The sequence below is a fragment of the Aotus nancymaae genome, unplaced genomic scaffold (genome assembly GCF_030222135.1).
Source record: "Aotus nancymaae isolate 86718 unplaced genomic scaffold, 86718_ANA_hifiasm-v0.15.2.pri h1tg000059l, whole genome shotgun sequence".
Classification (NCBI taxonomy): Eukaryota; Metazoa; Chordata; class Mammalia; order Primates; family Aotidae; genus Aotus; species Aotus nancymaae.
Window position 1 is genome coordinate 16,685,270 of NW_026988473.1, and position 24,566 is coordinate 16,709,835.

Consider the following 24,566-nt stretch of genomic DNA (forward strand, 5'->3'; position numbering starts at 1 on the left):
ACTATAAATATGGCCAACCTGAGCCCAAAATGCATACTTTAGAATCTGGATTAATATTAAAAAGAAATGGAAGGGGGAAGCAGAGTTCATGAATCACTTTACACAAGGGCTGTCCATTGAAGTGCTTCAAATAACAAGCCCTGTTCCTGTGTATAAAATTGAGTCATGTCTAGAGCACTGATTTAGGAGCTAGGAATCTGTGACCTGGCTTGGCTTTGTGACTGGCCACCCACCTTCATGGCCCTGGGCAAGTCACTTACCTCTGGGCCTCAGATTCCACAACTGTAAAATGAATTTGGACCAAATGATCACCAAGACTCCTTCCAGTTTTAATATTTTGTGATTCTGTCACCTAGACTGTCAACAGCTTTCTTTCTCAACAGCTTTATTTTCTTTGCTTTCTCTTTCTGCCTTTCTCTCTCAACAGTTTTCTTTTCTCTTTCTTCCTTTCTTTCTTTTCTCTTTCTCTTTCTCTTTCTCCTTCCTTCCTTCCTTTTTCTTTCTTTCTTTCTTTTTCTTATCTCTCTTTTTCTTTCTTTCTTCTTTCTTTCTTTCTTTCTTTCTTCTTATCTCTCTCTCTCTCTCTTTCTCTCTCTCTCTCTCTTCCTTTCTTCCTTTCCAAGGTCTGGCTCTATTGCTCAGGCCAGAGTACAGGGATACAATCTAGGCTCACTGCATCCTTGACCTCCCAGGCTCAAGCAATCCTCCAATCTTAGCCTCCTTAGTAACTGGGGCCACAGGCACATGCCACCACCCTAGGCTAATTTTTTGTATTTTTTGCAGAGATGGGATTTCACTATATTTTGCCCAGCCTGATCTCAAACTCCTGGTCTGAGGTAATCCACTCAGCTTGATCTCCCAAAGTACTGGGATCACAGGTGTGAGTCACCACACCCAGCCAACAACTTACTTTTTACACATACCTTTAGCCTCCTATCTTGTGCATAAACCAAATTAAACCCACATACATGTGTACCGTCCCCCCCATGCCTGCCTGGCAATGCCCCCAGCATCTCCTGACAGTCCCTCCTGACAGCTACCCAGTCCTCTAGACAACCTGCAATGGCACCTGAGGCTTCCAGTCAGCCTCTTCTCATTTGCTTAATTGCTAATGGGGTTGGTGGTAATTTTCCATCCAAGAGTTTCAATTGGAAGTATCACCATTTCAGGAGCTCTGAACTAGCATCTGTTCTATCTCCCTCTGGAGGCAGACACCTGGCAAGGATAAAGCCACAGGACATGGCTGTGGATGGATTTAGGGAGCTGGGCATTTTCTTAGTGCAAGTGTTGGAGAACTGTCCCCTTGCTCCCTTTCCTCATCTCCTGCAAGTGAGCCAGCAACACATGGCCCTTGGCAGGGACCTCAGCAGCTTCCCCAAGCCAGAGAAGGAGACCCCTACCTGGGAGAAGGATGGAAGGAAGGAAGCCAGACTTTCTCCCAGGTAGGTGCCTACATCTCTAGAAGCCAGACATCACCATGGAAACTGAGCTACTGGTGGCCACTGTGTGATCTGGCCCCTGTGCTGGCTCGTCCCAGCCAGGTTTGGTCTGTCAGTACAGCCTATCCATGTGAAGGCATAGTTCCCCAGCTCAGTTTCCCAGCACACTTTCTTGGTGTTTCAGGACAGCCTGTTGGCAAGTGAGTGATGACAGAAATCTTGCTTCAGAAACCCAGGGATTCCAACCAGGGACAAGCAAGGAGGAACCTGCTTTTCCAGCCAGAACAAACAGAACCTCCCTGCAGTCCCTCTCTCCTTGAGGGCCAGGTGAGATGAGCTGCTGGAAGCAGAACAAGGTGCCCTGAGGATTCCTTTGAGAAGGGAACGGTGATTCTCATTTAGGTAGAGGCATCCACGCCAGTTGTGAAGGTGTAGGTGTAGGTGGCTCTGTACTAAGAGTCACCCAGGTCAGCCCGAGGGATTCTGAGTAAAAGAGGATGGCAGCAGGAACCTCAACACTTCCTAGCATCTCATTCGCCCTGATCTTAGAGGTTGCAATGAGGGAATAAGGATAAGCAGCACCTAGTAAACCATGGCTCTGGGCTAAAAGCTCAAGAGATAGACAAGGATAAGTGACTCATCCATGGTCCAATAGGTTGAAAGAGGCAGAGGAGGATTTGAATCTGGGACTTTCTAACCCTAAAAGGTCCAGGCTCTGGAGTACAGCCAGCAGCCCAGGGTCTTTATTGGAAGGTCACTTACCTTGAATTCTAAGGGCAATCTATAGGCAGTAGCTTAAAAATGCTACCTGGAACCGTGAACTCTGATAATCACCAAGCTGGAAGGAGCTGGAAAAGTTCTCTTTAATAGAGGAAGTAGAAGACACCTGGCTGGGTTGGGTAGAACATTGTGCAAGGGGCAAGAGCAAGTTGGAATGGAGAGGAACCCAAGTGAGTACCACGGGAACAACCTCCAGCTTTGTGGAGTAGTGGCTGGGTCAAGGTTAGATATAACCAGAGGTCAGGCGTAGGGTCTTTCTGATCAAGGAAGGAAACCAAGATAGAGACAGGCAACAGAAGAACCTAGGACCTCAGCTGTAACCAATACAGCATTGCAGGAGTTGCACTTCTATCAAGAGTGGCTTAAATTCATTCATCCCTTGAATACCCACTGATTAACTGCCCACTATGTGGCTTTTCCTTTGTAGGCAACAATCTCTCTCTCTCTCTCTCTATCTCTGTCTCTTTCTCTCTGTCACACACACACACACACACACACACACACACACACACACACACACAGAGTTATTATACATTTTTAGAGAAGGTGGTCAGGAAAGATCCCTTTGAGGCTGCATCTTAGTTGAGACCTAAAAGGAGAAGAGTTTAGCCACGCAACCATCTGGGGAGAGCTATCTCAGGCAGAAGGTTCACGGCATCAGAAGATCCCAAAGTAGAAAAGGGCTTAGTGAGCTGAAAGCAGTGTGGCTGGGGCCCAATGCAGGGGAGGACAGGATGAGGCTGGGAGGTAGGCAGGGCTGCACCGTGCAGGGCGGATGGGTCATAATTAGGAGTTTGGATTGAATTCTAAGGGCAATGGGAAATCAGTGGAGGGTGTTAGGCAGAGAAGATGTCATGACTGGATCTATGTTTTAAAAGGTCATTCTAGAAATTGTTGCATGGTAGCCTTTCAGGTCTTGAGGCAGCTGGTCATTCTCCTGAGTCCTCTCTGGGTTGAATTCAACTTGCCCTTGAATCCTAGGGAAGGAGGGACAGGAGAAGCTGGGGAGAGGAGGGAGGAAGGGAGTGGAATAGACTCTTATCACTTTCTCCAAGCCCCACTTTGGGAAGACCAACTTCAGGGTGAAGTCCAAATGGGGAATCTTTCCTTCCCTTGCTTCCTGGTGATAAAATCATTAACATACTCCAGATTCTGCTGCAAAGGTGTATCAAATCTGTGCAGCACTGCAAGGGGGTGGGGCTGAGCCTGGTTCACCTGCACTGGTTGGGTGTGGACAGTTGTGTCTCTCTGCTCCTTCTTTCCCTACACCTCATCTGAGAAGAAGAAAACTAGATCGTTCCATGGGTTCTGTAGAGTGGCTTTCACAACAGGAAGCCTCTGAGTGATCATCCAGGGGAAGGAAGCCTTCAAGGGGTGGGAGGAAAATGGCAGAAGACAGAGGTTAAGAAGAAGGAACAGAGAAGGCTCCTGAAAGGAAGACAAATGGGCAGGGCAGGGAAACCAGGAGTAGGAGGACTGAGCAGCTCAGGAAGAAAAAATAAAAACATATCATGCATCTTCACCAGATTTATGCTCATCTTTTCAAAACGATGTGGGCAAAGCATCACTCATCACCCCTATACCAGTGCCAATGACAAGCCATTGAGGAAAGACCCTTCTCCGAGGACTAGGTCTGCAAGTAGAGAAGCATGCCAGGCAGTTTGAGGGAGAAGGAGAACGACAGTTGATCTGCAACAGCCCTGTGTGCTGGCTCCAAGATTTTCCTGTGGGATGAATGCATATGGGGGCAGAGAGATTTATTTTAAACGGTTTCGGTCACACCTCTTTTGGCCTGCCTGGTGGGCGAGGGACGTAGGTTACTTGCTGGAAGGAGACTCTAATGGGGGAATGAGGAGAGCAGCAAGAAGGGGCTAGAGGCCTCTTCTAGTCCCTTCCAACCTGGCAGCAGGCAGGCTCCTATCCTGACACCCGAGCCCTTGTGATCGGGCCCATTATGTCAACCAGAGCACAGGCTGGGGATAGAGGCAAGAGGCAGCAATTCGACTGTGGTGAGTAAATTTAAATGCTTTTATTAACAATCTTCTTACATTACAAGGATAATATGACAAAAGGAAAGTTTCTGCGTACATATTATGATAAACCAACATAGCTCTATTTGTATCCAGTGTTCTAGGTCCCGTCACACAGGTACTATAAAGCGTAGTCTGCAAAATAATAACATCAAGAGGTTTTTTCTTTTTTTAAGAAAGAAAGTATTAACATATTAATACGTATGTGATAATAGACTCCTACGTATTTCCCCCCACCCCCACTTATTTTTCCTTTGTGATTGACATGAAAACGGTTCAGCAGCGTGGGGGTGGAGAGGAGAGAGACGGGGGCTGAAATAGACGGAATCAGACTGCTGGTTCTTCTGGAGAGACAAAAGTGAAGACTGAGGGATGCCCGAGGGCAGCCTGGACTTTGTCTTTTGGTGAGCAGTATTGTGACCGCTGTCCTCCTCTGAACAGAGGGCTCGGTCCCTTGGTGCCCCTGGCGTGCTCTCTCTCTGAGGTACAGTGCATTGTGGGATTGCTACCTGGGGATGCCCATCCCCTGGCCGTGGGTCTGGTCCACTGCAGTGGGAAGAAGGCTCGGCCCGGCCTGGCCTCTCTTGAACCAGGTACTGGAGGGTGTCCCGAGACCCAGTTGGCAGCTAGCTGTGGTTCAAGGAGATGGGCATTGGCAGAACAGACCCACCCTGGGCTGCGGGTGGAAGGGTGAGCCTGCTGGAGACTGAGGTACTTGTAGGATGGTGGGGAAGAGCAAGAGAGGGGTAGAGGAGGCTCAGGATGGGAGCAAGTGCCCCTGTGGACCCCAAAAGCGGAAGGCTGGTCTGGAGAGAGGGAGCACGCAGCTGCCCTCAAGCTCCATCATCTGGTGCCTGGTCAGGCCCTCTCTCCTATCTCCAGGAGGAAAAAACACAAGAGAGAGGAGACTGGAAGCAAATGGGCTTCTGGGTCCCGTCAGGGCTGCACAAGAACTCCGTCATGCTGCCAGCTTGCACAAGTGCCCGCCCCTCGCCCCGTGACACACAGACATCCCTGCCTGGCCCGGGCTGGGAGCTGGTAATAAACCCGGGGAGGTGCCCTCCCCAATGAAAGTGGATGGGCTTAGGGCATCCCGGCTCAGCCTCTGCCTCAAGTCACAGAATGCGAACAGTGTACGTGAACTAAACCTGCCTGTTACGGCGTGAGTGGGGTGGAGGCCACAGGGCCTCTGTGAGGGAGGGGGAACAGCATTGTCCTGAGTACAGCCAGCAAGCTGCTGTGCGGAGTGGGCTGGGCCAGAGCCCTGCTTCTGGACTGGAGTTGCCATTGAATTTATGAGTGTGCAGATATGTCTCTCCCACCGTTTCCTGCTAGCTGATGGCCCCTACCCTGGCCAGAAAGCCTCTGGATGGTGGGCAGCAGTGTCCTCATCCTCACCCCCTGACAGTGGCTGAGCAGGGCAGGCAAGGGAGGCCAGGACGGCTGCACTTCAGGGGCTCGGCCACTAAGGGCAGCAGAAGCATCTAAGAGGGCAGGGGCGGTATCTTTCCTGGACCAGCTCTCGATCCAGTTTGCACCTTTCCTATTGTTACCGATGCTGCTCAGTCCTGGTGTGGGAGGGTATTGGAGGAGTTTGTGCAGTGGTCCCTCCACCAGGGGTCAGAGACCATGTCCTACTGCCAAGCAGCAGTGACCGCCTAAGCGTAGGCTGTGGGGGTGGGGAGAGGTAGGGGGCACCTCAGCTGGAGCTCAGGGGGTATCTCCTTCCAACCTCAGACCAAGCCGGTGGAAAAGGAGAGAAAGTGCATGGAGCCAGCCGGGACCCAGCCACTCTCCTCTCCAACACTCCGGTAGGAGGCCCCCTTGCCAGCCAGTCCTGCCTGCTGGCCTTCCCCGGCTCCCTCTCCAAAGGTCCTGCTCCCCCCTCCCTTGGCACAACACAGCGCCAGGCTTCCCACTGCTCTCCCAGCTCTATAGACTCTATTTTTATATCTATTTAAAACATAGAAATGTATAAATATATAGGATATTATTTATAGATATATAGACGTGATTTACTCTTCTTACTCTGTGTGTATACGTACTGTATATGTCCATATATACAACATATATGCTGTAGCATCTGTATTCTACACTGCACATACCCCTGCTTCCATGCACTCTCTCCTAGGGAGACTGGATTGCATAGGTATTTCCAGGGCGATACCACTTGAGGGGGTGTGGGGAAGGGGAGTGCCAGATGGAAGTGGAGGGGCGTACCATTTTCCTCCCAAAAGGGCACTTTTTCTCCCTCTGGCTAACATGCAAAGATCGCCTCAAAGGGTCCTTAAAAATATCACAGCACCATCCATTCAGCTCAAGCACCCTGACCAACAGACAGCAAGAGAAGGGCCCCTGCCAAGTGGGAGACAGGCTTCCCTCCAAGCCAGAGAAGGGCTGTGCCAGTCTCTTGAGTCCTCCTGAGGACTGAGGAAGAGGCCAGACTAGAACCCATGACACAACACTACCTCCCCAGATGACTGGTGTCTGGAATGGGTGTTCCAAGCTCCACTGCCATCTGAAAACCCCTTTCTTGTCTGAGGAGGCCTGGCCTGCCTGTTTCAGCTGTTCCAGCCTGGCCTGGCTAGATCTGCCTCTTGAAGCAGGAAGGGGGCACGAGTTCAGTGCCTTCTGCCAAAGTTGGACGTACGGGCCAAGAAAAAGCACAAATTCTACTTGGAAATCAACCCAGACTGAAAGCCAAAAGCAGACCTCGGTCTAGAACTCCCATTCCTAGAGTGGGTAGAAGGGAAAATGAGGGGGGATCCAGAAGAGGGAAGTTATATTTCAACCCCTCAGGCCGCCTCCTGGGTCCCTTCAGGCTCCAGGTGAGCAGGTAGCATGGCACCAGCCCCTCAGCGCAGGCTGGGCCAGGGCTCTGGGCCCACGGCAGGCTCTCAGCCAACCTCTCCAGCCTTCTGCATGCTTTCCCCTGTTTTCTCCCTTTTGGCACCACCTCCAAACGAATGGAAACTATTTAAACATTACTTTAAGTAATTACAAGGTCCTTTTCCCAAATTAAAGGGTTGGCATAAGCAACTCAAAGGGAGTGGATTGAGCAAAACAACTCAACTTGGAAACATGTGGCAGGGGCTAAGGTCAGAGACCCCCAAGTGCCATGGATTCCAGGGTCCAGCGCTGAACCTGGCCATCCAGGGTCCCAGAGCTTGAGCCTGCTCTCAGTCCCAAGTGAGGATGGGGAAATGAGGATGTGCCCTGCATCACAAGAAGTCATAGGCCAGTCATTTAACAAATTAAATAAGGCTGCTGTTTTTGATGCCTGGATTCATATTCAACCAGGCAGGGGATTCTGACATGACAAGAGTCACAGACGTGGCTGGGCTGTCCTCATGTTTCACAGATACTAGATGGCAATGGATTTTTCGCTTTATTCTCCATGAAGGAAAAGCAGACCATGTTACTCATAAGGGCCCCGGCTCCCAGGCTCTGCCAGGTGTTTCCTTGGCACAATTGGCCACAAACCTAGGCCTCGAGGTTGATCTCACTTCCCACCATCTCCATGAGCCAAAGAAAGTCACTAATTAGCCAGCCCAGTTATGCCAAGTCTTGGCCCCAGAGACGCATTTCATTCTAAGCCTGTAGTCATCACTCCTAAGCCTTAAAGGGCTCTGTCTTGTTTGAAGCAACCACATATGAGATGCACCAACTTCCTTTCCACAGTTCTGTATATCCATCAAGGGGAGACTATGTTAGCCAAGCATAGGGGTCCCTGGGCTAGACCCTGAGTGTCCTATCAACCCAAGTCTTTCTCAAGCAAGCAGGAGAGTGAGCAACGCCAACAACAGAAATCACGGGTAACCACATGCAGAGTTCACAGGACAGATGCACTGGGCCTCCCAGGGAGCATCCAAGCTGAGAAGAGACCCCATGTAAATTGCAGTGGTGTATCACCCAAATTATTCCCTGTCCCATGGCCATGTGGCCTACAGAGTGCCTGCCATAGCCCTGGCATGGCTAAATTCAGCAGAAGCCACAAGCACCCAGAGTTTTAGGGGTGTCCTAACCTAACTTTAAGACCATCTGAGAGCTTAGCTTTTCCAAGGTCTGGTGGCCGGTGCAGGAGGTCACCCCTGCAGCCACGTGCTACGCATAGCAGCTCATTCTGCTAGGCCAGAGGCGGGTCACCTGTTCCTAGCTTTCTCAGGAGCTACAGGGTAGGCACTGGCACTGCCCCATAAGCTTTTCCCCATCTAGCTGAAGATTTTAGCTGATTTTGACCATGATCTTTTGAGAGGAAAAAGTCCAGCCCCGACTGACTAGGTGCTTAGGCAGACACTGGTTCTCTCTTCCTGGTTTTCAAATGAATAAGGGTCTTATTCTGCTCCTCCCTACCCATTACCCAAGGTAAGGTGTAAGGCAACTATTGGCTGGAAGAAAGGATCTCAACCTACTGTTTCTGTCCTCACCAAGCCCTGCCTTGCCAGCCATCTCTGCCCTCAACATTTCTTAGTCTCTGCAATGTTCAGTGACGACACAGCAGTTTGCGTGTGTGAGGGGAGAGGAAGTCCCGAGGCTAGGGCTGGGCCAGGTGGGACCTGGGGCTTTGCAACAGCTCCCACTTGACCACAGTTAGTTTTAGACCCTGATGAGAGGAACGGATGGAGGGAGATAGCAGTTTAAAGTGGGAAGTGGAACGGGGCTGGAAATCTCAAAGCTTCAGAAAGGGGCTTTCAGCCTTTCCTTGCTAGTTCCTGCTAACTGTCTTCTTGCTCGGAGGAGGGTGGGGAAGTATGTGTGCATCTGGGGTGGGAGGTGGGTTGGATGTCACCAGGCAGGGGTGCATTGATTTGTTGAAGAAGGCAGCATATGAGGCCTGGCAGTGGGACAGTTGGAGGAACCCAGTTTTTTTGTTTTTTAACATGCTACATCACTGTTAAAAACAAACAAAAATGTTTCAAAAATAATATATAATATATATATAATATATTTATATAATGAAAAGCTATTGACTAGCAGCAATGATTCTAAAGTTATCTTAGCACCAAGACCATGGGGGTGAAGGGGAAGGGACTGGCAGGACCAGGAAGGGGCTATAACATGTTCAGTGTTGATGACATTTCCACTATGGTTCTCAACGGTGGCATGAGGCCTCAGAGACAAGATCAACCAAGAAGGAAGGAAGCCACCACAGTTTTGTAATGTCTGAACCAAGCAGGCTGGAGACATTGGGGCCTTGCCTGCGGCCAGATCACACCAACCAAGAGGGGAAGCTCTCAGCAGAACTGACCACATGTATATAATTCAGATCTTCCTCCCGCCCCTCAAAATGACCTGCATCCACGTGATAAGATCTCTGCATACAAACTATGCATAAATCGGATGTAGAAACATGAACAGAAGTTTTTAACAGCTCACGCACATTTTTGAAAACTCCCTTGCGAGGTATACCGGTAGTTAAATGAATGAAAGAGCATTGATCAGACTCCTCTAGCTTAAACCACTACTTGCCCCAGGGAGTAGGCAAGTGGCTATTTCTAAAGCTTATATTGTATATTGTGATTGTGTGTGTGTGTGTGTGTGTATGTGTGTAGGCTGATGCCTTGAGAGTCCTCTCTTCTTTTCTCCTTTCCTTTAGGACATCTCTACCCTGGTCAAAAAAGGAAGAGTTTATAGGCAGAGAGACACATTCCCCAGTTTCCTATGACCATGGAGCATGTTATCAGCCTTGCTGCAAAAGGAGGACCACATCTCTAGAGACTCTCATTTGAGTTATGCAGAACTCAGGGCACAATTTGCATTGACACCTCCTGCCACTGAACTTTAGCAGGCATTTCTTATTAAAGGAAAAAAAAATTATTAAAGGAAAAAAAATACCCTCAACACATGATATGATTATAAAGACAGAGTATAAATAATTCATGTAAATTGAATACGTACTTTTCATTTTACTTCTTCTTTTTTTTTTTTTAGCCAAAAATCACTCCCTTATAGGGGCCTGGACTTCTTGGCTCTTCATCTCCCCAAAAGCCCTGGATCGGAATGGAATTGTATTATTTATCCTCCACCTCGTAAAAACAGGAATGCTAAAAGCTCACCCCTTCTCCCTTTCCCAGGATTTCAAGCTCGGCGGTGAGGCAATCTTGCCTTCAGTATAATGGGTAATATCGTAGTTTCCAGGGGGCTGGAAGGAAGGGATCCACATCCCAGGGATGGACGAGGCAACAGAGGTGAGGTGTGGTGGTGTCACAGTTTGACCGACACTTTTGTTTGTAGGACAGTGAAGGAACCCTCATCAGGAAACGAATAAAAAAAAGATCTCGAGCTGAAGTTAGACGGGGAGGGAGAAAGGTCAAACCCCCCAATCCAGACACACAACCCATCCCGGCTTAAGTCCGAGACCTTTGACCAGAATGTCAATGAGGAGGCCAAGGACCTCCCTCCCATCATAAAACCAAATGAAAAAAGAAAAGGCAAGAACATAAACCCACACCCAAAGCCCCGCCACCCGCAAATGAAAACATAAACAAAATGAGCTACCTAAAGGTGATGACAGAGACCTGTCATTTTAGCTTATGCTGTTGGTGGACAGTAAGTTGGGAACACAGGTGGCCCCAGCACGTGCTTCTGTGAGTGAAAATGAGTTGCCACGTATGTTGCAGCTGCCAAATTTTGTAGACAAGAGTCAGTTTCCAACATTTTTCCTTTCTGAAAGCTCCCAGTGGCTTCTGGTGGACGCGTCACCTTGGTTTTTAAAAATTTTCAGTGTGGGTTTATATATATATATAATATAATATAATATATATTTATATAATATATCAAAGCTTATGAGTATAGATTAAAAAAATATTCAATAGCTTCGTGAACTCTGCAGCGCCAGCTCCCTAAAGGTCAGGGTAAAACTCCACCCCGTGGTCCACGGTCTGTAGCGCTGGCTTCTGCTCCAGCGCGGACATCCTGCTGAGGACCTCTGCGGACAGTGCGTAACTGTTCCCCGACTTCTCCTCAAACCAGCTGTCCAGGGCTCGCTTGGCATCAAAATTGGCAATTGGCGGTCCGTTTACAGCGATTGTCAACAGGTCGCTAAGCTGCTCCAGGGTCAGGCGGGAGCGGTGGTTTTTGCGAACTCGCTGGAGGGCGTTGCGGCCTTTCTCGCAGCAAGCGGTGGAAGTGGGGAGGACTTTAAGAACCTGGATGATCTTGTTCAAGAGTGGAAACCTCTGTTTGTACTTGCAAATGTGGCTGATCAGGTCTTTGAAGCCATTTTTGGTGTAGTAATCTGCCTTGAGTTCTCGCCATTCCATCAGCAGACTGCCCCGGGGGTCCAGCCCTTCCCTACAGACATCCCGGGAAAAGGTCGGGATGGCCTCCAGGTGATCAAATATCTGCACCATATCCTCCTTGCCATAGGTCATCAGCTCCTCGCTGCTCCTGGGCCAGGCAGCCAGGTCGAATACCTGGCAGGCCTTCACAAAGATCCGGCTGCGGGAGTCGAACCTCTGAGCCAGGATGACCTGGGTCTTCTGGCAGATCTTCTCCCTGATGGACTGGAACTTGGCTTCAGCCACCCTGAGGTTCTTCATGGCGATCCCATTGAAGCTCTCTCGGAAGTTTTCCTCAAACTCCTGCAGGTATTCTCCCGGGGAGTCAGCCAGACGGCTGATCTCCTGGATGGCCTCCTCGATCTTGTCATCCACCTGGGACACCAGCAGGTACTCGCCCTGGAAGACGTAGGCCAGGCGTGAGAGCACAGCAATCACGTCCAGCAGGAAGTAGATGAGCTTGATGGACTGGTAGTCCATGAGGAACTGCAGCAGGGCCAGGGCAATGGCCGAGGCATCTGCCCGCTGGGTCTGGCTGCTGACCTCCTTGAGATGAGCTACCACGTCCAGGTAGTCCTTGATGAGGGCGTTGAGGACGTTCTGCTCGCCGATGATCCACCGCACCGCCCGGATGTCCCCCAGGAACTCTGTCTCCTCACAGAGGGTGGCCGCTGTAGATCGCAGCTCGCACATGAGGCGCGGCGAGTAGCGGTAGAAGCTCAGCAGCTGCTTCAGGTTGTTCTCCAGCTCCTCCAGGCATGGGAGCTCCTTCCCGCTGATGGCATCCAGGATCTCCAGGTGGGGCCGGTGCACCATGAAGGGCAGGCACAGTAGCCAGGGCAGGGTCTTGCGGATCGTCATGAACATGCTGGCCCGGAGGCTGGCTGTGATGTTGGCCCCGTCTACCCCCAAGCCCACGGTTGGCTTTTCATCCTGCAACCGGATGCCCAAGGCCGAGAAGGCCCGGTCAAGCGCCTGGAGATAGCTTTCTGTGCTAGAGAACCCCAGCTCCTGCAGGGACAGGAACTCTGTGGCCGGGGGCCCGTCGCTGCTGGTGTACTGAACGTAGACAGCCACCGTGTCGGCCAGCAGGTCGTCGCTCTGCCCATCCAGGATGATGCTGAGGCAAGGCGACTGGCGGATGCGCTCCACCAGGTCTTCCCGCAGGGCCCGGGCGATGTGATGGATGAGGATCTGGCAGTCTCCCTCGTTCATGTACTGGTCCACCACCTTGAGCTCACACTTCCTCAGCAGCTCCGCCAGGGGCCGGAAGTCCAGGTAGGGCCTGCCCTCCAGGGCCAGGTGGTAGGCGGTGTTGAAGAGCAGGGTCATGTTACGACACATCTCCTCTGTCTTCTCCGGGTGCATGCGGAGCTTATACAGCTGCAGGCACTTCTTGTGCAGGTTGCTCTGGCTGTGCAGTTTGATAGTGTGAATCTTAAACTGCTTGGAGCCGATGATGAAGGCCGAGGTGCGTGAGGACTGCACCGTGTACTGGCGGCAGACGTGGCACCACATCTCATTGAGGGTCGGGGAGTACCGCAGGAACCAGAACTTCTTCAGCCATTCCTGCTTAAAGCGCCGGATTCGGCGCCCGGTGGCAGACGACATCTTGGAGGGCTCATCTGTTGCAGTCATCATATCGTTGGAGACAGATTCATCTGCCGAATCGACTTCCTGGTCATCGTCCTCCATGATGGCAGGGCCAGAGACCATGCTCTCTGAGGCTGAAAAACAAATGGGAAAGAAACATTTATACCTGGTGGGAAAAATGGGCTTTTCCAAAATTCACAGGAAACACTCCTGGAAGGTAGGTGCCACACCGTGGGAAACAGAGGTCCGTGGAAGCCTATGACAGATTGAATCCCAGCCGAGAATTAGTTTATGAGCACTCCTGCTCGCCCATGTGACTTTTACTCTCTGTGGATTGTCCACGGTGGCCTTCTGTCACCTCTGCCAGGCTCCAGGCTGCCTGTCCTTGCCCTCCATGTGTGGGTGCTTGAGGGATCTAAATGCCCCCTGTCAACTGGACAGCACAAGCTAGGAGAGTAGATCTGAGGAGGGGGAAAAGCACATCACACATTCTAAAGTTATGTATCAAGGACTTGGGATTCATTTGCCCTCCACTAATGTGAAGAATTGCAGGTTGGATATGGCCTCAAGTGATTTCAGGATCAAAGTGCAGTTTAGTTTAGATGCATGCTTTAAATACAAAAAACACCTCATTTTGAGCTAAGGGATGTGGTTAAAAGAGGAGGCGCTGTGTAAACAGTCTCCCTCAGCTGCAGATGTGAACTAGAAAATCTCCCTAGTTGTCGATCAACTCTAGAGATCCAGACAGCCAACAGACTAGGGCAAAGCCATGCAGGTGAATGGCCTGGATCCCCTCACTCTCCATCCTTCTAGAACTCCAGGCAGGGGAACAGGGACCATGTGTGGCAGAACAGAGATCCAGGAAGAGAAGAACAAGGCCGTGGTCCTGGACTAATTTTGGGGAGCCATGAGATCTCTCCAGTGGGATACCCTGCTTGGGACTGAGGAGAGAGAGAGACTGGGTTTAGAAGTTGGGCTTTGGGGTAAGACACCAGTAGGACCACCAGAGAAAGGCAACAGGTCAAGAACACAGCACACACCCCTTCTGCAGCGGAACTTCCTTTATTGAGAAGGAGGATACAAGGGCAACACATGGAGCCCCTGGCAGAGCTGCGGACGGGCCCGCCAGAGGCACTGAGGACCTGGGCTCCCACCCACAGAGGTGGCCGCCTCCGCGTTACACTCCTCAGGTTTCCCAGAAGGTGGTTTCCATAGAAAGCTTTAGGCTACCCTCCACACAGCCCACTGCGTGCTCTGCCCTCCGACAATAATCTCATCCAAGACAACTTACCTGCAGGGTCCGAGAACTCTGGGAGCTCCAGTACCTGCGGTGGCAATACAGGGGGCTCAGGAAGTTTCCCAGACTTAAGCATGTCTAATTCTGCCTGGAGCTCCCGGACCTTCTTCTTTAGGCGAATACAGTTAGGGCAAAAAGAGGTGGTGGGAAGTTCATGAGCGTCAGATGCAAGGGAGGCCTCGGCGGGACTGTCGGCCTTGAATGATGAAGGCTCCTCTTCTTCATCTTCCAGTGGGCCCGGCTCTTTGGAGACCCCCTGGGGGACCTTCCAGTCCCCCTCCCCCTGGGTCCGGCCTACATTCTGCACACCATGGGTTATGGTCGTTGCACGCCGACTGTAGGCATCATCCTGGTACTTGGGGACTTTCCTGATGACCAGTGAGGTGCTCAGGGCCAACTGGTGGGCTTCCACCTTTGCAGATTCCAGTGAGGCCTCCAGAACATCCTTGAAAATCAGGTCAATTTTCTTCTTCTTGGCTTGGGGTTGTACGTCCCCTTCATCAAAGCCACGCTTGTAGGGACTTTTGCCCTGTCTCAGCACAGGGAGATGAATGGGACCCCTCAGGTCTTCTGGGTTATCCAGAGCCTGCTCAGACTTCTCCCTCTGCAACCTCTTCTCTCCTAGGAAGGAAAACCAGGGTGTAAGGAAGTGGGGAAAACCCCCAAATTGGAGAAACCAACAGAAAACAAAGCAGGCCTCCTGTTAGGTTGCCTGACACATCCCCCTAGCTCTGGGCTTGTGGGGCAGGTGTTGCAAAGGGGAGAGGTGAATCACTTGGTGGATCATAAAAGTTAGACTCACAGTACCTGAACAGTGGAAAGGCCTTTTATAAAGACAGTTTCAAAGAAGCCTCATGTCTACAAGCTCTATGGTTATAAGTTAAGAGAAATCTGTAGGGGAGAGTAATTGAATGGTCTTTCCTATGACCCTAGAAGACAACATCCCACCCAATCACACTGGGTGGTGGGAACATACCTCAGAGCCAAGTGAGTATCAATTCCCCCAACCTTTGTAGCTTCCCCCGAGCCCTAGCAATGACAAGATGGCTGCTTCGACTTGGTAAAAGGTACATGTGAAACACCACAGGCCTCACTCCTTCCTTCTCCCTCGTTGCTCTGGAGACAGCTCACTTAAGGCAAAGTCCATTCTATGGCAACTGTCCTTTCTAATTCTCCCGGTAATCAGCAGACTAGGAACATGTGAGAAAGTAGGATCTGAACTTCTTTGGTTAGACTAAGGATGGAAGAAAGGGGATGACAAGGAGACCTACAGCACTGAGGGCTCCAACATGGCTGCCTCCAACAAGATAAAGGACAAGGTAGCCACAGGGACCCAAAGCAGTCCGGAAATACAGCTGCATCTCCTTACCTGGCAATTCAAAGGACATTTCCTTGTCTATTTCTTTCTATAATGTGAATTACTTCAATTCACTTTGAATTACTTTCAACTGTTTCAAAGACTTTGTTTCAAACAATTACTTTCAATTGTTTCAAAAAAATAATTTTTTTTAGCCTGATTCCTTGTTTTTAATTTTTATTTTTTGAGACAGAGACTCACTCTGTTGTCCAGGCTGGAGGGCAGTGGTGCTCATGCAGCCTCCACCTTCCAGGCTCAAGTGATCCTCCCACCTTAGCCTCCCAAGTAGCTGGGACTACAGACGCATGCCATCACACCCTAATTTTTGTACTTTTTGTGAAGATAGGGTTTCACCATGTTGCCCAGGTTGGTCTTGAACTCTTAGGCTCAAGCAATATGCCCACCTTGGCCTCCTGTAGTGCTGGGATTACAGGTGTGAACCATGGTGCCCCGCAGCCTGATTCTTTAAAATTACCAACATAGTTTCATAAACTGCTACAGAAGTGCTGATGCTTCTGGTGAGAGATGCTAAAAAGGCAGAGGAATCTCTTCAGTCCTCAGAGGGTCCTGAAAGCAGCCTATGGAACTCAGCAATCTCAAAGGTTTCCTAGACCAGGAGCAGGAGCCCTGGGTGATGTGCCCCTGAACAATGACTTGAACTAAGCTGTACTTAGGCTTCTGATGGCTCCATTTGCCAAAGGCTTCTGTATGAAGGCCAAGGGTTCACCATAAACAATCCAGAGGTTCCATGCCTGGTTTCCCATAGCTGGCACGGGTGCTGTGCCTGCCCCATGTTTGACTCCAGGTTTCCTTTAGGTTATAGCAGGAAAGGAAGTTATCTATTCAGGATCCCCCTTTACTGTCCTCACATGAATGCTTAAGGAACAGCTTCACCTCCAAGGCTTCTGGAACCCAGGCAGCTCCCCACAGCCTGCACTTCTGTATCAGCTGAGCTGCAGAAAGGGGAGGGATGGGGATAACTTGAAAATGCAACCTGTTTGTCTTACAGATCAGATGCGTCACTTGCCCATTGAGAATCTCCAAAAATCAAGGGCCACCTTTTCCTTTTCCCAGGGGACAATCAGGCAGCAAACAGCTGAGGACGTCGGGAGGTCAAGCCTACAAATCACCAGAGATTCCTCATCATTGTTTGGAAACAACATTGCTTAAATTTCTTAGGATGAGCAGGAGATCTTTGTAGACCTTAGGCTTCCCAAAAAATCTATGGGCCAAAACAGACCTTTAAGCTTCATGAACTTGCTTCCAAAGCCTCCATACAATATGGAAAAGAAAACCTCAAAGTAAATTAATGACACAAAGTAGTTCAAATAACATGAATTGTTTGAATGTGAGCTTTAGATGCAATCTCTTCTTAAATGGTAACCACAGAGGAATAGTTTACACTCTCTTCAGGAAGACTACTTGCAACAACCAATATCTCTACTTAATAAGAACTAATAATTCATGCTCTGGCCTCCATCAGGGTGCCACCCTCCAATTACAAAGAAACCTCCTTCTATGTAAGACCATGAGTGATTGGGCATAGGGGATCTCCCTTCCAGAGCAGCACTGGCACACCAATCTGGGACAACACTAAAAGTACCCAGAGTCTGCTGAAGCTACAGGCTACAGAGGCACCCATTAAAAAGCCACTGAGCTCCATGACTGTTCCCAAGGGCTTCAGTACCAAGACCACCCACAGCTGTGGAACTGCCCCACTGTGGCTTTCAATTTCCTTCCTATTTCCTACTGCTTGACCTGACCAGGACAGACACTCTTCCCTCCTGTATCTTCATATGTTTCGATGTATCTCCCTTCAAGTCTGTCTGACATGCCTCCTCTGAGCCACTCCGGAAAGCTCACGCCCTTCTCTGAGCAGTCCCCTGTGGTCTCAGGGCTCATGGAGGATGATGCAGCTTCAGGTGCTCTGGAGAAGACCACTGGGGGAAGAAAAGGACATCACAAATCCAGAAGAATGCAAGAAGGTTATGACCAAGGGACAAATCTGTGTTCTCAGATATGATTTCTCTGGGTTTTCTTTTCTTCTAGTGTTATGATTCTTTGGGAAGCTTCATGGTTGTCTTCATTCATTTCTTCTTTTATCCATTCAACAAAGACTTTTTGAGCCCCTACTATGTATCAGACACTTTTACATGAGGCATCTCCAGAGGTCACATGGAAACCACTGCAGCCTCGTCATGGAAGCGCACCTTGCCAAGTGAAACCAACATGTGCCCAACCCTGAGACCCAAAGAACACAAGAGATGAGTATGTTTATGGAGTCTCCTTTGACCGCCCATCATCTCCAGATACCTTTTACCAAGTCAGGCAGCAGCTGTGCACTCAGTATCCACAATTTGCTTTATTGTGTTTTGCTTTTAAACATAGCTTAATTTGAATAGGTCACTCCCACCCCCTTTTCATCTTCTCCCCTCGTATTCCAAGTGAAGATTTATTTCCAATAAGTAGACTGATCAGGAACACAATATGGCGGGGCTTGGGAACAGCCTTGGTTCCTGGCACCAGATACACTCTGGGTATTTGGATGTGTGGTTTTAGTGCAAAAAACAACAAACAAACAAAAAACAAAAAACGAAACCCTTGAAAGAAGGGCCTAACCTGGGCAGGATGAGAATGGAATAAAAAGGTCAAGGATTAGGGGCTGGAAGTAGTTAAAACTGCTTCTGAATGGACACCCAGCCTACCCAGCTTCCCACACTTATGTCACCTTCCCACCTCCTTCCAACCTGCTTCTTTTGATAGAGATTGTTCTTTCACCTCATCTCATTAGGACTGCAGCAGAGACACCAGGAAGAAGCAAGGAGGGGACTGGTTTTGTCTGGAACACCAGATAACACTGTAGGTCAGAACTTAGATCTTTAAGTCAGACCCATATGGATTAGAAACCTGCTGCTATCCTTCCTAGCCAGGTGGCCCTGGATGAATCACTGTATTCATTTGATATTCAGTTTGTACATCTGTAAGATGGGTAAAAGAATCTGTGTTGGATCATGAGTATTAAAACTTCATAGCTGAGGGCTTCCAACGATGGAGCCGGATATTGTCCTAAATGCCATATGTCCATGACTCCATCTAATTCTCAAGGCATAGTGACAGCGTAGGGACAGCTGCTGTGATGATTACATGGGAACATGCAGAAAATCTGCTCACAGGTTATGGGAGATATATCAACACCAGATACTGTAGGTGATTGAAACACTGAAAGGTCATCTCTTCTACTCTTCACTAACTTTTAACCACAGGGGTTCCCAGATACCCACAGGCCTCTGATGGTGGTAAGAGCAGGGTCCTTGAACTATTGCTAGCATTTCACATATTAAGTATTAAGTAAATGTTACCTATTATTGTGATCATTATTGAGGCCCTGGCAGTTTGTAACATCTTTTCATCAACTGGAGTTGGGAAAATAGGGTACATTTTGATTAAACATACTTGCTTGGCTTTGGGGGCTTGTCTCTGTCATGGATACTGTGAAATGTGTGTGTTAAGGGTTTCTGAGACTATTTCTAGGGGAAGAGAACAAGCTGGGGTGGCCCCTGCTCCACCCAGAGCTGCTGCTCAGATCTCGACTGTCTGTTCCCCGGAATCACTTTGAGTCTTCCCATTGCTGGCAACTGTATTTCCCATTGGTTTTCTTAGGAAGCCCCAGAAGAAGCTCTCGAGGCCTGCCCCAGGGATCAGTGGTGGGTGCAGCCGGCATGGAGCGTGGCACTCACCTCTGGCCAGGTTGCGGTGGATGGTTTCCTGGGACATGCTGTGCAGGCGCTTCATGTAGTCCTCGCTGTACCAGACCCGCAGCCACTCCCCAGGCCGGATGTCCCTGCACGCCCGGAAGTAGATGCACTCACTGTGCTGGAAAGCCAGCAGGTTCTGCTCCCTCTCCTCCCGGGATATGACCACGTACCTGGGGGCGAGGGGAGACGGGTGAGAATGCACAGGTCACCTGTTGTTGAGTGCCTGCTGGTGCTGGCACAGTGCTGGGCAAGTGTGGATGGTTAGAAGGCCACAGGCATGTGGGCCTGTGTGAGCACTGGCAGAGCAGCTGCCCTGTCCAGAGAAGCAGCACCAGTCAGACCCCATCCCTGTCCCAACGTCACTGTGTTGTGGGACCTCAAGCACATCTCCAAACCTCTAAGAATCTCTGTTTTCTGAGACTGGATATGACCCCTGTCCTGCCTGCCTCATAGCATATGGAAAACATATCAACACTAGATATTATAGATGATTGAAGAACTGAAAAGTCATCTCATCTACTCTTCAGTAACTTTTAACACAGGGGTTCCCAGATACCCATGGGCCTCTGATGGTGGTCAGGCTGGGGTCCTTCAACTGTTTCCAGTATTTCACAAAGCCTAGCTGAAATAGCCCATTTGACAAGGTATCCAAGAGATCCATTAATAAATGCTAAAGATGAAAATCTTTTTTAAAAATGGGGGGTCCAGGGGAGGAAGGTAAATAAGAGACCACAAAAGGTTGACAACCACTGGTTAATCTTACTAAATGATTTTAAGATAAGGAGACTGAGGCTCAGAGAGGCCAAGTGACTTGCCCAAAGTCACACAGCTAATAAATGGGAGATGGAGCTTTGAGTCCTATGCACGTTTCCCACTGTAACTAATGGCTCCTACTGTGGGCATATAAAGCAGCAGCTCGGCAATGCCCAGATAACCTTCAAAGTTCTGTCAAACCCTCAGAATCTATGACCCTCATGCATTCTCACCAAAACGACATTTGCAACATTCAGTCCACCACCCTACCCACCTCCAAAAGGTGGAATGATGCAACACCTGCCAAGGAGCGAAGGTGCACAGATCAGAGGGCAAGAGGAAGTTAGTTGGTGTTTCACAGTTCTGTGCTACACATGCATCTAGGAAATCTGTAGTCACAAACAACTTTTCTTTATGTTACAGTTTGTCTCAAAAACCAGGGACAAAATCAAAGTCTGCCTGATTGGTGTAGCTCAGTGAATTACATCTGGATAAGTCCAGGGGAAACAAAAATTCACAGAAGAATTCAAATGGATAATAAACAAATGAAGAGTATTCAGCATCACTAATAAAAGAAATGCAACATAGTACATTGTCTCATTGGCACAGATTTCTAAAAGATGATAATATCTTTATTGGTAAAGGTGATAAGAAAGGTGTCTCCTGTACTGATGATGCAGAATGAACACTGCAACCCTTTAGAAAACAATTTGGCATATGGCTCAAGAAACATAAGATATATAGAGAGAGATCCAAGATGGCTGATCACTAGCAGCTCGGGATCATAGCTCCCAGTGAAAGCGCAGAGAATGAGAGGACGCCACACTTTCAAACGAATTTTTGTTGCTCACGGACCAAGAGATTCCCAGCAGAGGAGCCCCACGGGTCGCCAGGGCGACTCTTGTGGCCGGCGTGGCGGTTTTGCTGCCACCTCAGTGCGGCAGTTCTTGGTGCAGAGTCTGGAGATTCCCGGGCAGAAAAGCACCATCAATCTTAACATCGCTGTTTTGGCCGGCGCAGTGGATTGCTCAGATTTCGGTACTGGGAATCAACAAGTTGGACGTCCGCTCAGAGACCTAGTTAGAAAGTCGATAATTACAAAGACAACAGAGGGATAAATATATAATGAAGGGAAGAAACCAGCCTAAAAAGGCAGAGAATACTCAAAATCAGAATGCCTCTCCCTCTACAGGGGATTGCAGTTCCTCATCAGCAACGGAACAAGCCTTTATGGAGAACGAGTGTGTTCCATTATCAGAAGCAGGTTTCAAAAGGTGGGTGATAAGAAACTTCTGTGAATTAAAAGAACTTGTTCTAACCCAATGCAAAGAAACTAAGAACCTTGAAAAAAGGTTTGACGAAATACTAACGAGAATGGACAATTTAGAGAGGAATATAAGTGAATTGATGGAGCTGAAAAACACAACATGAGAACTTCGTGAAATATGCACAAGTTTAAACAGTCGAATTGATCAAGCAGAAGAAAGGATGTCAGAAGTCGAGGACCAGCTCAGTGAAATGAAACGAGAAGACAAGAATGCAGAAAAAAGGATAAAAAGGAATGAGCAAAGTCTCCAGGAAATATGGGACTATGTGAAAAGACCTAATTTACGTTTGATAGGTGTACCTGAATGTGACGAAGAGAATGAATCCAAGTTGGAAAATACTCTTCAGGATATCATTCAGGAAAACTTTCCCAACCTAGCAAGGCAGGGTAATATTCAACTCCAGGTAATACAGAGAACACCATAAAGATATTCTTCAAGAAGACCAACCCCAAGGCACATAATTGCCAGATTTATTAGGGTTGAAATGAAGGAGAAAATACTAAGGGCAGCCAGAGAGAAAGGTCAGGTTACCCACAAAGGGAAACCTATCAGACTTACAGCAGATCTCTCAGCAGAAACCCTACAAGCCAGAAAAGAGTGGGGACCAATATTTAACATCCTTAAAGAAAAGAACTTTCAACCCAGAATTTCATATCCAGCCAAACTAAGCTTTACAAGCAAAGGAAAAATTAAATCTTTTGCGAACAAGCAAGTACTTAGAGATTTCACCACCACCAGGCCTGCTTTACAAGAGCTTCTGAAAGAAGCACTATACATATAAAGGAACAACCAATATCAGCCTTTCCAAAAATATATCAAAAAGCAAAGAGCATCAACACAATGAAAAATTTACACGAACTAATGGGCAAAACAGCCAGCTAGCATCAAATGGCAGTATTAAACTCATATATATTCAAATTGGGCAAAAAGCCAAAACCCATCGGTATGCTGCATCCAGACCCATCTCACATGCAATGATATATAAAGACTCAAAACAAAGGGATGGAGGAAGATTTACCAACCAAACGGAGAGTAAAAATAAACAAATAAATAAAAAGTAGGAGATGCAATTCTTGCCTCTGATAAAATAGACTTTAAAGCAACAAAGATCAAAAGAGGCAAAGAAGGACATTACATAATGGCAAAAGGATCGATGTAACAAGAAGAGCTAACGATTCTATAGATCAATGAGACAGAAAATTAACAAGGACATCCAGAACTTGAACTCAGACCCGGAACAAGTAAACTTAATAAACATTTATAGAACTCTTCACTTTAAATACACAGAACACACATTACCACCTCACACCTATTCCAAAAGTGACTATATAATTGGAAGTAAATCACTCCTCAGTAATCTCATAGCATTTCATAGGTTTAAATGAAATATTGGTTGGCTGCTTGTTTATTATTTTCTTCCCTTATTCCTTCCTGTCTACATCATTAAGTACAATTATTGGTATAAAAGAGGTTTTCAATATCCATTACTAAACTGCATTCTAGCCTGGGCAAGAAAGCAATACTCCCATTCTCTCTCTCTCTTTCTCTTCCTTTTTCTTCCTCTTCATTCTCTTTCTTTCTTTTTCTTTCTTTCTTTCTTTAAAAAAAAAAAAAAGAAAAAAGAAACATAAGATATAGATGAAGTATGCAAACCCGGCATACCAATATGCTGACTTGCATCATTGTGTATAGTAGCGCAAAGGCAAAACATTTAAATGTCTAATACTGCAGAAATGATTTTGTAAATGATGTTACATTTATGCAATGGAATGCTATTCATCTATAGAAAAAGAAAAAGGTTTTCAAAGAATCTTTTATGATATGGAAAAATGGTGTTGAAACAATATAGTGTGAGAACAATAGGACTGGAAGTGTTTAGACTGTGGTTCCAATAATGCTTTAAAAACAAGCCCCAATAAACGACTTGAAGGAAATATACCAGTGTTTTAACAGTGACAACCCCTTATAGATGGATCATCTTTGTAATTTTGCATACTTACAAAGTTTTCCTCAATAAGCAACTATTACTGTCACCCACCTCACCCTCAACACACCCACAAAGAAAATAAATATATGAATGCCAATTCCAGTATGAGGTGACAGTGGTGGCAGCTAGCAGCATGGAAAATCTACATTCTGGAGGTCTCAGGGATGGCACCAGTTGCTCCTCATCTATATCCTGCCCTTCTCATCTGAAGAGACTGGGAGGAGGCTGCTGCCCTCCAAGGATGACCACTGGAGTCCAGGGAACAATCCATTCTGGCAACAGGATGTTGCAAGACCTTGGAAGGAGTGAGACCAAGGAGGATGGGCGAGCAAATGTTAGCTTTGGTTGCTTCAGCCTTCTGAGAGAAGCGAGCCACAGGATCCACCATGGAGGTGTGGCTTGCAAGATTCATAGTGCTTAGGTCCCCCAGAATTTGCATCTTGTCCTAGATCTGTGTTCTCTATTAGCCCCAACACATAGGTGTTCTTACCAGCATCAGACATAAGCATCGCTCTCCCCGAGTGGTGAAGACCACAAGGTGATTTCACGCACCCAGTCGCGATGTTATTAACAAAGGACTTAAGAGAAAGGAAAAGAAACCCTCCTGGCTGAGAGAAGTTGCTTCCAATTAATAATTCCCAATCTCAATTCTACAACTGTGAGTCAGCTTTTTCTCCGAATAGCTGAAATTTCTTCTGAATATGCAAAATATTTCCAGTCCCCAATTTAGTGAGAGTCTAGGATTTGACATCCAAAAATAATCCACCTTGCGGTTAGCACGGAACAAAACAAGTCGTTCCAAACTTTCCTGCTCCCAGATATGAAATGAAAACCATTCATTCATCTTTTTTTCTCACAAGAATCACTTGAATCACAGAGCATCATGATTGGAGAATACTGTCTTCTCCTTTTTTTCTTCCAGTTTCTAAATAGCCACCAAGCTCTAAAAGCTAGAATTATTCCTCTG

General features: G+C 48.0%; 1 protein-coding gene across 5 annotated transcripts in view; it reads right to left on the reverse strand.

The window, feature by feature from the left end:
• Positions 1–4,226: 4,226 nt before the first annotated feature.
• PRDM11 (PR/SET domain 11) overlaps positions 4,227–24,566 on the reverse strand; it is an 89,421-nt gene continuing 69,081 nt past the window's right edge. For 3 of the 5 annotated variants that reach the window (XM_012452418.3, XM_064364995.1, XM_064364996.1), the window contains 3 exons: positions 19,514–19,701; positions 14,414–15,040; positions 4,227–13,256 (listed from right to left, as the gene is read on the reverse strand). In XM_012452418.3, the coding sequence (XP_012307841.1) occupies positions 11,092–13,256; positions 14,414–15,040; positions 19,514–19,701 (2,980 nt within the window). In that variant the 3' untranslated portion in view covers positions 4,227–11,091. The remainder of the gene's footprint in view (positions 13,257–14,413; positions 15,041–19,513; positions 19,702–24,566) is intronic. The other 2 variants (XR_001107504.3, XM_012452419.3) reach the window with 2 other exon arrangements.